Below are 12,477 nucleotides of genomic sequence, written 5' to 3'. Positions count from 1 at the left end.
CCGCGCAGAGCCGTAATGGCCGCCGTTTCCTCGTCTCTACCTGTGAGCGAGGCCGATCCCCGCAGCCCGCCGCGCGTGTCACCCTGGCCCGCTGCAGACCGCACAGCCCGAGATGATATCGTGCCAGTTCTCCCCGGGGACGCTTTCCGGAACGCCAGAGCACTTCAAAGCGAATCTGACGTTAGCATTTGCGGCGTCCCCAGCTTTAGGGCGTCGAGTCTGTCCCTTTCCTCCTCCCTCTCTTTTTCCCTTGCTCTCTATCTCTCTCTCTCTCATTTTTTCTCTCTCTTTGAAACATGTCGCCTGCATACAAATGCTCAAGGCTGCAGTTTAAGAGCAATCAAACGTTTCCTCCCCTCTCTGTGAGTCGGAAGACCTTATCATCCCAGAGTCAAGGGGAAATTAAAATGGAAGTCCTCCGCAGCAGGAGGACATCTTTGATTAGGGGGGGGGGGGAGGGGGGCGTGCGCTATGACCCGGCAGCGGCTATATCATGTTGCAATTTTCCGTCCTGCGCAATTTCTTTCGATCTCCCGCCGCTTTTGAAGTCACAGGAGAGTTAACCTCATCCCCGCGGCGGGAATAAAAGCGCGATCCGGATCCTCGTTCCGCGAACGCGGGTGAAAGCGATGGCGGTAAAGGCGGAACGGCCGCCGTTCTCGTTATTTCGGAGGTGCCGCCGGATAGCCTCCGATCCCCGCGGGAGGGGCGAGGGCCTGGCGGAGACGCCCGTGCGCCGCCGGCAGTCTGGGGCGGCGTGTTAGCGTGTTAGCGTGTTAGCGTGTTTATTTAGCAGGGACGCTGCCTCCCCGTTCAGCCTGGACCCGTTTCACAGTCACCCACGGGCTCCTTTTCATCCTCTGTCCCTTTGGCACTTGCTAATGGACACGTAGGCAGATGCATCTAGAGATAATCATTAAAAATAGAGATGATGCTGTACAAGCAGTCCAAAACAAAATAAGTAATGACAATAATTAGAAATGTACGACTGCAAATTGTACATTGCATCGAGTATAGGATATCAAGTATAGATTTAGTACTTTTGTTTACTTCGCAGAGGATCCATATATTTATATGTGAGTGTGTTTGTCTGTGTACTTGTGCATGCATGTGTGTGTGCATGTGTGTGAATGCGTGCATGTGTGTGTGCATGTGTGTGAGTGTGTGTATCTGTGTGAATGCGTGTATCTGTGTGTGTGTGTGAGTGTGTGTATCTGTGTGTGAATGCGTGTGAGCGTGTGTGCATGCGTGTGTGTGAATGCATACGTGCGTGTGTATGTGTGTGTATCTGTGTGTGTGTGTGTGTGTGTGTGCGCTTGTATCTGTGTGTGAATGCGTACGTGCGTGTGTATGTGTGTGTGTGTGTGTGTATCTGTGTGTGAATGCGTGTGAGTGTGTATCTGTGTGTCCATGCGTGTGTGTGAATGCGTGTGAGGGAGGGAGAGAGACACTGTGTCAGTGTTAGCGTACAGTCAGTGCAGAGCAGCCTCTGTCGGGGGTGTTAATTGGCCGTCGGCGCTGGTTGGAGTCGCGGCCTCAGCTGTGGGCTCTCCCCCCTGCATTAGGGCTAATGAGCAACAGCGGTGCTGTGAGACGCAGCTGCTCCTGTCCTCCAGAGGGGGAGCTGTCTCACGCTCCTGCAAACCCACAGCTCACACGTACCAGCCAGGGTCACGCTACTATACTATATACTATAGTGCACTCTGTTCTGTATGTGCAGTGCACTCTGTTCCGTATGCGCAGTGCACTGTGTTCCGTATGCGCAGTGCACTGTGTTCCGTATGCGCAGTGAGGTCTGTATGCGCAGTGCACTGTGTTCCGTATGCGCAGTGAGGTCTGTATGCGCAGTGTGCTGTGTTCCGTATACGCTGTGAGGTCTGTATGCGCAGTGCGCTGTGTTCCGTATGCGCAGTGAGGTCTGTATGCGCAGTGTGCTGTGTTCCGTATGCGCTGTGAGGTCTGTATGCGCAGTGCGCTGTGTTCCGTATGCGCAGTGAGGTCTGTATGCGCAGTGTGCTGTGTTCCGTATGCGCTGTGAGGTCTGTATGCGCAGTGTGCTGTGTTCCGTATGCGCTGTGAGGTCTGTATGCGCAGTGCGCTGTGTTCCGTATGCGCAGTGAGGTCTGTATGCGCAGTGTGCTGTGTTCCGTATACGCTGTGAGGTCTGTATGCGCAGTGCGCTGTGTTCCGTATGCGCAGTGAGGTCTGTATGCGCAGTGTGCTGTGTTCCGTATGCGCTGTGAGGTCTGTATGCGCAGTGCGCTGTGTTCCGTATGCGCAGTGAGGTCTGTATGCGCAGTGTGCTGTGTTCCGTATACGCTGTGAGGTCTGTATGCGCAGTGCGCTGTGTTCCGTATGCGCAGTGAGGTCTGTATGCGCAGTGTGCTGTGTTCCGTATGCGCTGTGAGGTCTGTATGCGCAGTGCGCTGTGTTCCGTATGCGCAGTGAGGTCTGTATGCGCAGTGTGCTGTGTTCCGTATGCGCTGTGAGGTCTGTATGCGCAGTGCGCTGTGTTCCGTATGCGCAGTGAGGTCTGTATGCGCAGTGTGCTGTGTTCCGTATGCGCTGTGAGGTCTGTATGCGCAGTGTGCTGTGTTCCGTATGCGCTGTGAGGTCTGTATGCGCAGTGCGCTGTGTTCCGTATGCGCAGTGAGGTCTGTATGCGCAGTGCACTCTGTTCCGTATGCGCAGTGAGGTCTGTATGCGCAGTTTGCTGTGTTCCGTATGCGCAGTGCGCTGTGTTCCGTATGCGCAGTGAGGTCTGTATGCGCAGTGCGCTCTGTTCCGTATGCGCAGTGTAACCCTGTCTCTGTTACAGATGGAGCTGGCAGTGGCCCCGCTCTGCAGACGGGTGGCTGACCTCGGCAAAGCCTACCGCCTGCTTCGCTCCTTCAGGTGAGTCTGTGCCGCCGCCCCCCAGCTGTCCATCTGTCCATCCCCTCTCTATACCAGCGGTTTTCAACCTTTTCTGATCCAGGGCCACTCACACAGGCTTGATGGCATCCAGGGAACCCCATCTGGGGTTAAAAAGGGTTATATTTTTTATATTTTGAAATATTTTCCCAAATCTATACATAGTCATTGCATATCAAGTGTGGCCAGGGACCCCCTACAGTACCTTCAAGGACCCCCATGGGTTTGCAGACACCCTTTTCAAAACCCAGGCTCTATCCAATAAAAACACCCATCCATAGCCTTATACTCTTTCTCACAGCCTTATATCTACCATCCGTCCATCGTCACATCCCTGTGTCACCCAGCTATCCCCAAACCCTTTATCCATCCTTTAACTCCACCTCTCCATACCTTCACCTGCATATCCCTCCATCCAGGCAGTGTGTGTGTGTGTGTGTGTGTGTGTGTGTGACTTCTGTTCTGGGCAGCTTGTTGGCACCCCTCACTTAGTGACCTGCTGAAATAAGCAGACTCCTGGTCCTCCGGTTACATCAGCCGTTATCTGCGCTGACTTTACAGCACAGCCCGTGTCTCTTTCATAGAGACGCACGCGCTCCAACCCGCGTATCGCTGGGTACGAGGCGCGCGATGGGGAAGCCTCCGTCTTTTACGAGGAAGGAGACCTGATGCGCGGAGACGGGGAGGCTGGCTGGCGCTCTCCCGTAGCCTAGCGCCACTAATCGCTCCCGACAAAGGAGCCCTAACGAAGACGCGCTCCCGGCGAGCGACGGAGCCGCCAGCGGCGTTCTCGTCCCCGCCCGCGTCGCCTCTCGCTTACCGTCAGTTTCGCGGCTCGCGCTCTGTCATAGGTTAATGGCTCCGTTCATCGCCGCTCGCGAATCGTGAAAGCCGTTCCTGTTCAGCTCTGTTTAAAGCCCCTGAGCCCTTTTCATTCAGCACTTACGCTGCTGCGCTTGCGTCCAGATCTGGTCACACGTCACCGTCTGGCTGGTGGAGCATAGCTCAGGAGGAGTTCCAGAGTAGTCTTGCTTTGGGTGATGGTGAGTGCCCTGTATGTGTTCTAGAGTGTTCCTGAACGTGGACTCTGGAGTGGATTCCACTGTGCACGTTGAATCCGCCCCCCCGCCGATTGTCGTACATGCACCCGTACGGCTGGGGTTGTAAGGCTGGGGTTCCATGCGGGTTGTCACCAGCGTTTGCGAATCTTCTGTTCCATCTCGGAGGACAAGCTAATCGAATGAGCAGCGCGTGCGTCGCTCGGGCTGATCGGATCAGGCCGCGCTCTTCCCCTTCGGATGCTGATAATGCCGGCCCCGCCGCTTCCTCGCTTATCTGAGATGCGCGCGCTGCCGGCGGTTTCATCAATCTGCCGCCGGTGGCCTCTAATGCACTCCACCGCAGACGGCACGGCTTTTAAGAGCAGCCTGCCAACGTCTGCGCAGCCTGCCAACGTCTACGCAGCCTGCCAGCGCGCTTCACAGAGTTCAGCTTCATCAAGCCCAAATCCTGCCCACATCCTACTAGCGTCCTACTCACATCCTACTCACATCTTACTCGTGTCCTACTCACATCCTACTCTCATCCTACTCACATCACACTCACATCCTACTCTCATCCTACTCACAGCCTACTCACATGCTACTCTCATCCTACTCACATCCTACCCTCATCCTACTCACATCCTACTAACAACCTACTCACATCCTACACACATCCTACTCACATGCTACTCACATCCTACTCACATCCTACTCACATCCTACTCACCATCCTGCTCACATCCTACTCATGTGATTCACACTCTGCACTTCCACACACTTCCTCCACCATTTCTGCTCCCTCCACTCTGTGGCTACGGCATGGCTGCCCTGGAGCAGTTCTGCTTTAGCACCAGAAAGCACGGGGGGGGGGGGGGGGATTTCATTAGAGGCTCGCAGGGCTGAGACTTCAGCGAACCCCGGCCCCGCCCTCGGCCCTGCTCATCTGGCCGGGCTGTGCCGGAGTGTCCGCTGCTCGTGAATAAACATGAGCTCCGGCTGACGCACGCGGAGGAGAGACGGTGTCAGGTCGCGGGTAAGCCTAGCGGAGCTGGCTCGACTGCTAATGAGCCCGCGCTGCGCCAGCCTCAACTGCGCTGGCACAGAGCTGCTGTTTGGGGCGGGTCCGCGCGGACGGGCACCGGGGCGGACTGCGCTGGCACAGAGCTGCTGTTTGGGGCGGGTCCGCGCGGACGGGCACCGGGGCGGACTGCGCTGGCACAGAGCTGCTGTTTGGGGCGGGTCCGTGCTGACGGGCACCGGGGCAGACCGCGCTGGATGAAGGGCTAAAACGCCGCCGGACACGGGGACAGAAGACCCCCGTCCCGTTTCCATCTACCTGTATTTCAGCATGCTGACTCCACACCCTCTGCACGAGTGTGACTGTAACAGCGCAGGAATCTTTTAGTGGCTGAATTCTGGGGATACCAGAATCAGAAGATCAATAGAAGCACTTATGTCGGAGTAGTGAGGATGCACTGCCATCTGGGAACAGGGGGGCATTCCTTCATAAATATAACTTCATGTTTCAGACTTTGAACTATCAGTGCTAAGCTGATAACCCCCCCCCCCCCCGAAGTGCACCTGGCAGAATTCCTGTACGTTACTGTGCTGAAGGGATGCTGGAGGGCGTGGCTTTGCAGAGGGAGCTTCCGTCAGCTGCATTTTCACCCTTAAGACACCAAGTTAACACTTACTGCTTTGGCATTTCAAAAAATAGACATGTTGCGTGTATTTTTATTCCATAATGAATCACGAATCGGCTGCGGTGAAGTGCATTAACGAAGCAGAATTTGTGTGAAATATTGCGTTACGGTAGGATGCATCACGGATCGCGAGCTTACGATGGTGAAGGAGCTTTAATTAGGCTTTCTGCTGCGCTGGTCACGTTAGGGTGCTACAAATGAGCGTTGCCCTCCTTCGCTCGCTTGCGGTGTGGGATCAGAAGCCTGTGGCTGCTTCTGCCGTGTGCGTGGGGGTTCTGTTAATTTACTCACGCGCTGACAGAAAGACCCAGAAATATCACGGCCTTCTCTCCCATCCGCACACTCCCGTGCCCACACTCTGTAACTAGCCGTGCAGCTACCGTGACAACGTCTCAAACGCTGCACGAGGACGCCGATCTTCAGGTTCTGAGAAGTGTGTCGGGTGTGTGCGCAAACGCGTTGTCGTTACGCCCGACACACAATGATGCGTACCTGCACACGGCCACACTGCGTAAAACAACGCTTGATTACCCTGTGTCTATGTTTTGTAGGATTTTTGAGGCTTTTGTTTTTGCATTGTGTGGCGTTGTATTGCCGTGTGTGTTTATGTGTGTTCCTTTGTTGTGTGTGATTGTGTGGGAGTGTATTGCGGTGTGTGATTATGTTGTACTGCGATGTGTTAGTATGTCTGATATTTGTAATATGATGTGTGAATGCGTGGGATATTATGCTGTGATGTGAGATTGTGGGTGGTTATCGTAATGTGTGATTGCCTGTGGATGTCAATGTAATGTGCTGTATAACTGTGTTGGTTATTAATGTGCTGTGGTGTGTGATATATCCTAATGTGATGTGTGATAGTGTGTGGTTGTTAGTGTGTTGTGGTGTGTGATGTATTGTAATGTGGTGTGTGATTGTGTGGTTGTAAATGTAATGTTGTGTGTGATTGTGTGGTTGTGAGTGTAATGTGGTATGGGATTGTGTGTGGTTATTTGTGTGTTGTGGTGTGTGATTGTGTGGTTGTGAGTGTAATGTGGTGTGTGATTGTGTGGTTATTAGTGTGTTGTAGTGTGTGATGTATCCGAATGTGGTGTGTGATTGTGTGGTTATTGATGTGCTGTGGTGTGTGATGTATCCTAATGTGGTGTTTGATTGTGTGATTATTGCTGTGCTGTGGTGTGTGATGTATCCTAATGTGGTGTTTGATTGTGTGGTTATTGATGTGCTGTGGTGTGTGATGTATCCTCATGTGGTATGTGATTGTGTGGTTATTGATGTGCTGTGGTGTGTGATTGTGTGTTATTGTGTTCCAGGCCCTTGCTCTTCCAGACCAGTGAGCACATCGCCAGCAGTCAGGCTGTGGGAGACCTCATCCCGTACAGCACCATCCTGCACTTCCTGTTCACACGTGCCCCGGCTGAGCTCAAGTCTCCCCACCAGGTACGTCTGTCTGTATAATGAACATATTACAGTATCACCACTCACACTTATACAAATCACACTCACACTCGTAAGGAATAACACAGCACCAGAGGTGGAAAATCCAGGTTCAGAAAGTAGTCCTCCCCAGTATTTTGTTCAACACCTGGATTTGCTAATTAGCACAACTCTTCAGCCAGGAGGCAGAACTACAGCCATTAGTAAAATCAGCTGGCTGAGTTCCTGGGTGGAAGAAACATATGGCAGGACTTTTACTTTATAACCCCTGGATTTTGAACTACTACATATCGCATATCTTACATTACTTCTACAGCGCAACAGTGCCCAAATAACAGGGCCCATATGATCACATGAGGACTTTACTTGTACCATTATAAACAAGTCGATGTAATACGTTTCCCTCATTGAGAGGTGGAAGGCTGGGACGGCCCTGTTGGGCTGTGTCTGAAGCTGCCTGAGCTCCCGGAGAGGGGCGTTGGGTTTTAACGTGTGCCTGTGGTTTCCCACAGAGGGCCGAGTGGTCCATCGCCCGGTACTCCCAGTGGCTGGACGATCACCCCTCAGAGAAGGACCGGCTCACCCTCATCAAGTAAGGCTCCCTGTTCCAGCAGAGCTGGGGTACCAGAACCCCGGAGAGACTGTTGATTGGCTACCTATCTTTGGCAGTTTTATCGCTGCGTCTTTATGAATACTGTGCATTTCCCCTTACATTTGTATTGTAGTGAAAATTAGTGTAGCTGAGCACTAATGCCAGGTGTTACAATAACCTGTGGTACTGCATGGGTCTTTGTAACTGGTAAAAATGTAAACAGTGTAGACTAATGATGTTGTGTTTAGCTTGAATCTGAGAGATATTACTGCAAGCCAGTTGCTATGTTACAGTGTAGGATTTTATAAGGGTTTTTGCCTTTACCCTTTGACTGGATTATGGTAAACCAAAGGCAGCTCAGCTGGTGCTTATAATTTTTTTATGAAGCTTTTATCTCCCTGTATCTGCCGAGCTCAGAGGATATCCGAGTGAATCTAACTGAAAGCCCAGGAAGACAGGCTGTTCTGGTCAGAGAGAGTGGTGCACTACTGACCACAGAACCTTTTGGTTGTTTCTTAAGAGTCTGAGTGATTGACAGCCCAGTGTGCAGCAGCTCCACCCATTGTTCAAGGTTCAAAATGGCTCACTCCTCCATCACTGGCTGCATGTTTCACACAGTTTCAGTGAATCTCAAGGTGCTCAAAAAGCAGGAAGTGAAGGTTTTCCAGTTGCACCTCCAAAATATGTTCAGTTAACTTTGCTTGGTTCAGGTGGGATTGGACGGCGGGAATTGGGGGTGCAGTCACAGGGGATCAGATTTATGTTCACCTGTCCGGGGCTGATATTTGAAGATTAACCTGAAGAGTTGTAGTACCCGCAGAGGCTGTTTCCTCTGTCCTTCAGATACCAGTCTCCTGACCCCCCCCTGTCTCCTGTCGCAGTGGGAGTGCAGTATCTCTAAAGGGTCTTGCAGGAGCAGGACAGGATATTTGTCTTGTCGCGAACGTCAGCCGATAGGAGCGGCTTAGGTTATCGACCCTTCGGCAGGCCTAACTGCAGCCCCGAGACCCGGCCGCCGGTTATTTAAGCCCCTGCGCTCGTCTGGGTGACAGCCGCTTATCAGAACGACTTCCTGCTCCTGCCAGGGCGCTTCCTTTCGGCCCTGCGCTGAGCTCTCTAATGTACGAGCTGCAGCGGACACGCTCACAGCAATCCTCGGCTTCTCCTCACTCCTACGCTCCAGCCCGACGATTGAGTTCTTTATATGAGCCATGTTTACATTTCAGGCACTTAGCGGATGCTGTTATGCAGGGCGACTTACACAACTTACATGCTCTACATAAAGGATTTTATGCGGCTAGGTATATATTAAAGCACTTCTCGGGCACCTTGCTCAAGTACCTTGCTCCAAGGGTACAACAGCACTTCACTTGGGAATCAAAGCCACAACCACAGAGTTTCTAGTCCAGTTCCTTAATCATTATGATATACTTCCACCCTTAATGACGGCCAGTTCCAGGTGTGGCAAATGGATTAGTTGCAGCTTGGAAATGGAAGTGGAGGGAATAAATGAAGGCCTCTTTGTTTCACTTGAACTGCACAGGCCAACCACTTGTTTTCAACTAATTGCATGTTTAATAACATGATGCAGTTTAAGTGCCCCTCAATCACGGTTGTGTGCGTCCTCCTTTGGTTTTGATGACACTGCGCGTGATGCTTCTGTTGCCATTTATGGTGTCTAGGTGTTCCCCGGAGAGGTTTGTCATGCTCCTCCCGGTAGTCATTCCGGCTCTTTTTGATTGCTTGATTCTTGCTTGTGAACTGATTATCTGAGGTTGCGTCAGAGTCTTGTAACTCTGTGCTTATTTGGAATTTGTCTTGAAATTATCGTAGAACAGAACATAGATTTTTTTCCGTCGCGTACCTGTTTCCTTCACACGCTTTAATGCATGATTCGGAAATGAAAAAATGACATTTATTCAGTCAGGTGAGGAACCTTTAAATACATTTGAATCCATGCATTCTGTGAATAGATTGACACGCCCTGTGTGGAAAGGAAGCTCTTGAGATGCTATATCCAAATGACCTTAAGTATCCCAAACGTTCTTTATCGTCTTTGTCGTTGGCCTTTTGTTCCGAGTGCATTCTGAACCACTTCCCCCACAGTATATTATGGTAAATAATTTCTCGCTTGCTATTCCTGGAACGGTAATACCTGGATGTAATTTAATGTAAGGCAAAGGTAGTTAGCAGCCATCTGAGAACTTCTTTATCACAGACATTACTATGGAAACTGGAAGGTTCTACTGCTTGTGATTGTTGTTTTTCTTATAGCCATCAGTCAGCTTATGAAGGGCAGTGACCCCCCCATTCCTGAAATATCCAGGCTCTCCTGTGGCTTTAGCCAGTGAACACTAACACACTGCCCCCCCCCCCCCCCCCCCTTAATTCCCCCTCTTGGTAATGTCATTTTGAAGCTTCTGTGTAATTCATGGAAGTTGATAAAGTTAACTTGAAGAGTAGAGTGACCCATAAGGGATTACATTTGCGTGATTTGATTTTGATTTAATCACTGTGATGAGTGAACAAATCAGGTCCTCCTGGTTTTTATTAAACATTGTTAATAGAGTTCCATGCTCTTCTTCAGTACAGTTTTTTTGTAGTATTAAAAGATCATTCACACATTCACATTTATTTGAGCAAATATTAATTGGTTACACATTGACATTTTCTCCCATTTAATCATCTTTTGCCACAGATGATCCATTGGTTGGTTTCATGTCATATATATTCATACTTCAGCACATACTTGCCAGTGCTGAACTGAAAAATGTAGCTGTTAATTCCTACCATCGACAATAAGGCTATTTTCTTTTGATAAATGACACCTGTAATAGTTCTGTATAGCATTTTATGACCTCTACATGGTATTTTTACATGTTCTGTTTTTTGTGTAGTCTGTAACTTGTGTGTTGTGTCAATGTTATCTGGTAATACATGGTAATAAAATACTGATTTTGGAATAAATTATTTATATATATATATATATATATATATATATACACACACACACACACACACATATAGATGTGGATATAATGTGGATGTCAATGTAATGCAGTGGATCCGTGTGAATATATACTGTGATGTGAGTGCACCCTTGTGGTGGTAGGAGGAATTTATTGAGAAATAGGGGCTAAGACAAAATGTCAGTTAGAGACGATCTTATCATTAAGCGTTTGTCTGTGTGTGCTGAAATAACATGCATGTGCAGCTGCATTCATAAATATTTAACCGGATGTCTGGGAGAAAATGGAACCACCGGGAGAGTAAAGTCAGTTCCCCTGTAAATACTTAGCCCTGTGTACCAATGTGTATCTGTTGATGAAGACAGCTGGTGTGCTTACTTATTTGTGTTCATGTGTTGGCTGTCAATGTATTTTGTGTGTCTGCGTGTGTGCGTGCATGTGTGTGTGTGTTTGTGTGTGTGTGCGTGCGTGTGTGTCTGTGTGTGTGTGCGTGTGTGTGTGTGTGTGTATATGTGTGTGTGTGTGTGTGTGTTTGTGCGTGTGTGTGTGCGTGCGTGCGTGCGTGCGTGCATGTGTGTGTGTGTGTGTGTGTGTGTGTGTGTGTGTGTGTGTGTGTGTGTGTGTGTGTGCGTGCGTGCGTGCGTGCGTGCGTGCGTGCGTGCGTGCGTGCGTGCGTGCGTGCGTGTGTGTATGTGTGTGTTTGTGTGTGTGTGTGTTTACCGGTTTGTGTTATAAAGTGAAGCAGTGTGCCTTTACTCAGCGTGTGTCCCCTGGTGTGTCTTCATTGATTTTGGGCGTTGTGTGCGCTTGCTGGTTTGTCGGTAACCGGCGTGCCTGTTGGCTGGGTTACGTGTTTGGTTTGAGCTGATGAATGGGGCTGCTCTGTGTTTTGGACAGGAGCGCCCTGGAGGCCTATGTGCAGTCGGTGAGGGCGCGGCAGGGGAAGGAGTTCGCGCCCGTGTATCCCATCATGCTCCAGCTGCTGCAGAAGTCCGCCTCTGGGGTGTAGGAGTCCATCGCTTGGGAAACTCCCCGGGTCTAAGGTCATTCCCCTCCATTTCCTGTACTCCAAATATGAAACCTGTCAGCTTAACAAGAGTAGAGGCAATGTATAAAACATAACCATTTTTTCTGATCAGTTTTGATTTGTTTTCCCTTGATCATTTTCCTGTATAGTTATTGGAAAAATATCTCAATTAATCTGTACATTGCTATCCACATTGTGAAATGATTTGTTACAAGTGGTTATTGGTTTTTTTTTTTTTTTCAATTTTAGAAGGTTGGGTAAAAGTATTCTTTGAAACTCTTCAAAGAATTATCCTTTATTTGATTATTTTGAGTAAATCTATATGCTATTGTATATTTACTGTAGATTACACTGCAGATCCTGTAAAAGTGCAATATGGGATGGGCCTTGTGGTTTTAAGATTAAAGGGCAAATATGTAAACTGGTGTCTTCCATGTCCTTTTATTCTATTTTTATTTTTTGCATTTCTTTCCGTTTGTTTTTTTTTCGGGGTGGGGGGGTGGGTGGGGTGGATGGTGCAATCATGCCGATGTAATGAAAGACCTTCAAAGAGGCGTCTTCCTTTATTGCCAGTGTCTTTTATTATCCTGGGACAGAAGAGCCTGGACACAGGCTTCCAAGGCCTGGTCACATTTGTGTAGCTGCTACCTCAATCTGCGTTGTCATAGCAACCCATGCCCCAGAGGAAGACGCCACAGGTTAATACATGGAAATGAGGTGCGTGCGTACGGTAACAGAGCCAAAATGAAAGTCTTTCATCGAAAGGTTGTTTAAGAAAAACTCCACCGTCACA

At 49.7% G+C, this 12,477-nt stretch overlaps 1 protein-coding gene across 1 annotated transcript in view; it reads left to right on the top strand.

Annotated features, from left to right (window-relative positions):
• Positions 1 to 12,105, top strand: part of cog5 (component of oligomeric golgi complex 5) — a 125,775-nt gene extending 113,670 nt beyond the window's left edge. Inside the window, exons 19-22 of the mRNA XM_035425284.1 lie at positions 2,819 to 2,895; positions 6,973 to 7,099; positions 7,609 to 7,688; positions 11,555 to 12,105. Coding sequence (XP_035281175.1) covers positions 2,819 to 2,895; positions 6,973 to 7,099; positions 7,609 to 7,688; positions 11,555 to 11,666 — 396 coding nt within the window. The 3' untranslated portion in view covers positions 11,667 to 12,105. The remainder of the gene's footprint in view (positions 1 to 2,818; positions 2,896 to 6,972; positions 7,100 to 7,608; positions 7,689 to 11,554) is intronic.
• Positions 12,106 to 12,477: the final 372 nt, after the last annotated feature.

The sequence above is a fragment of the Anguilla anguilla genome, chromosome 7 (genome assembly GCF_013347855.1).
Source record: "Anguilla anguilla isolate fAngAng1 chromosome 7, fAngAng1.pri, whole genome shotgun sequence".
In the NCBI taxonomy this organism is placed as follows: Eukaryota; Metazoa; Chordata; class Actinopteri; order Anguilliformes; family Anguillidae; genus Anguilla; species Anguilla anguilla.
This window is presented reverse-complemented; position numbering and strand designations above follow the sequence as displayed.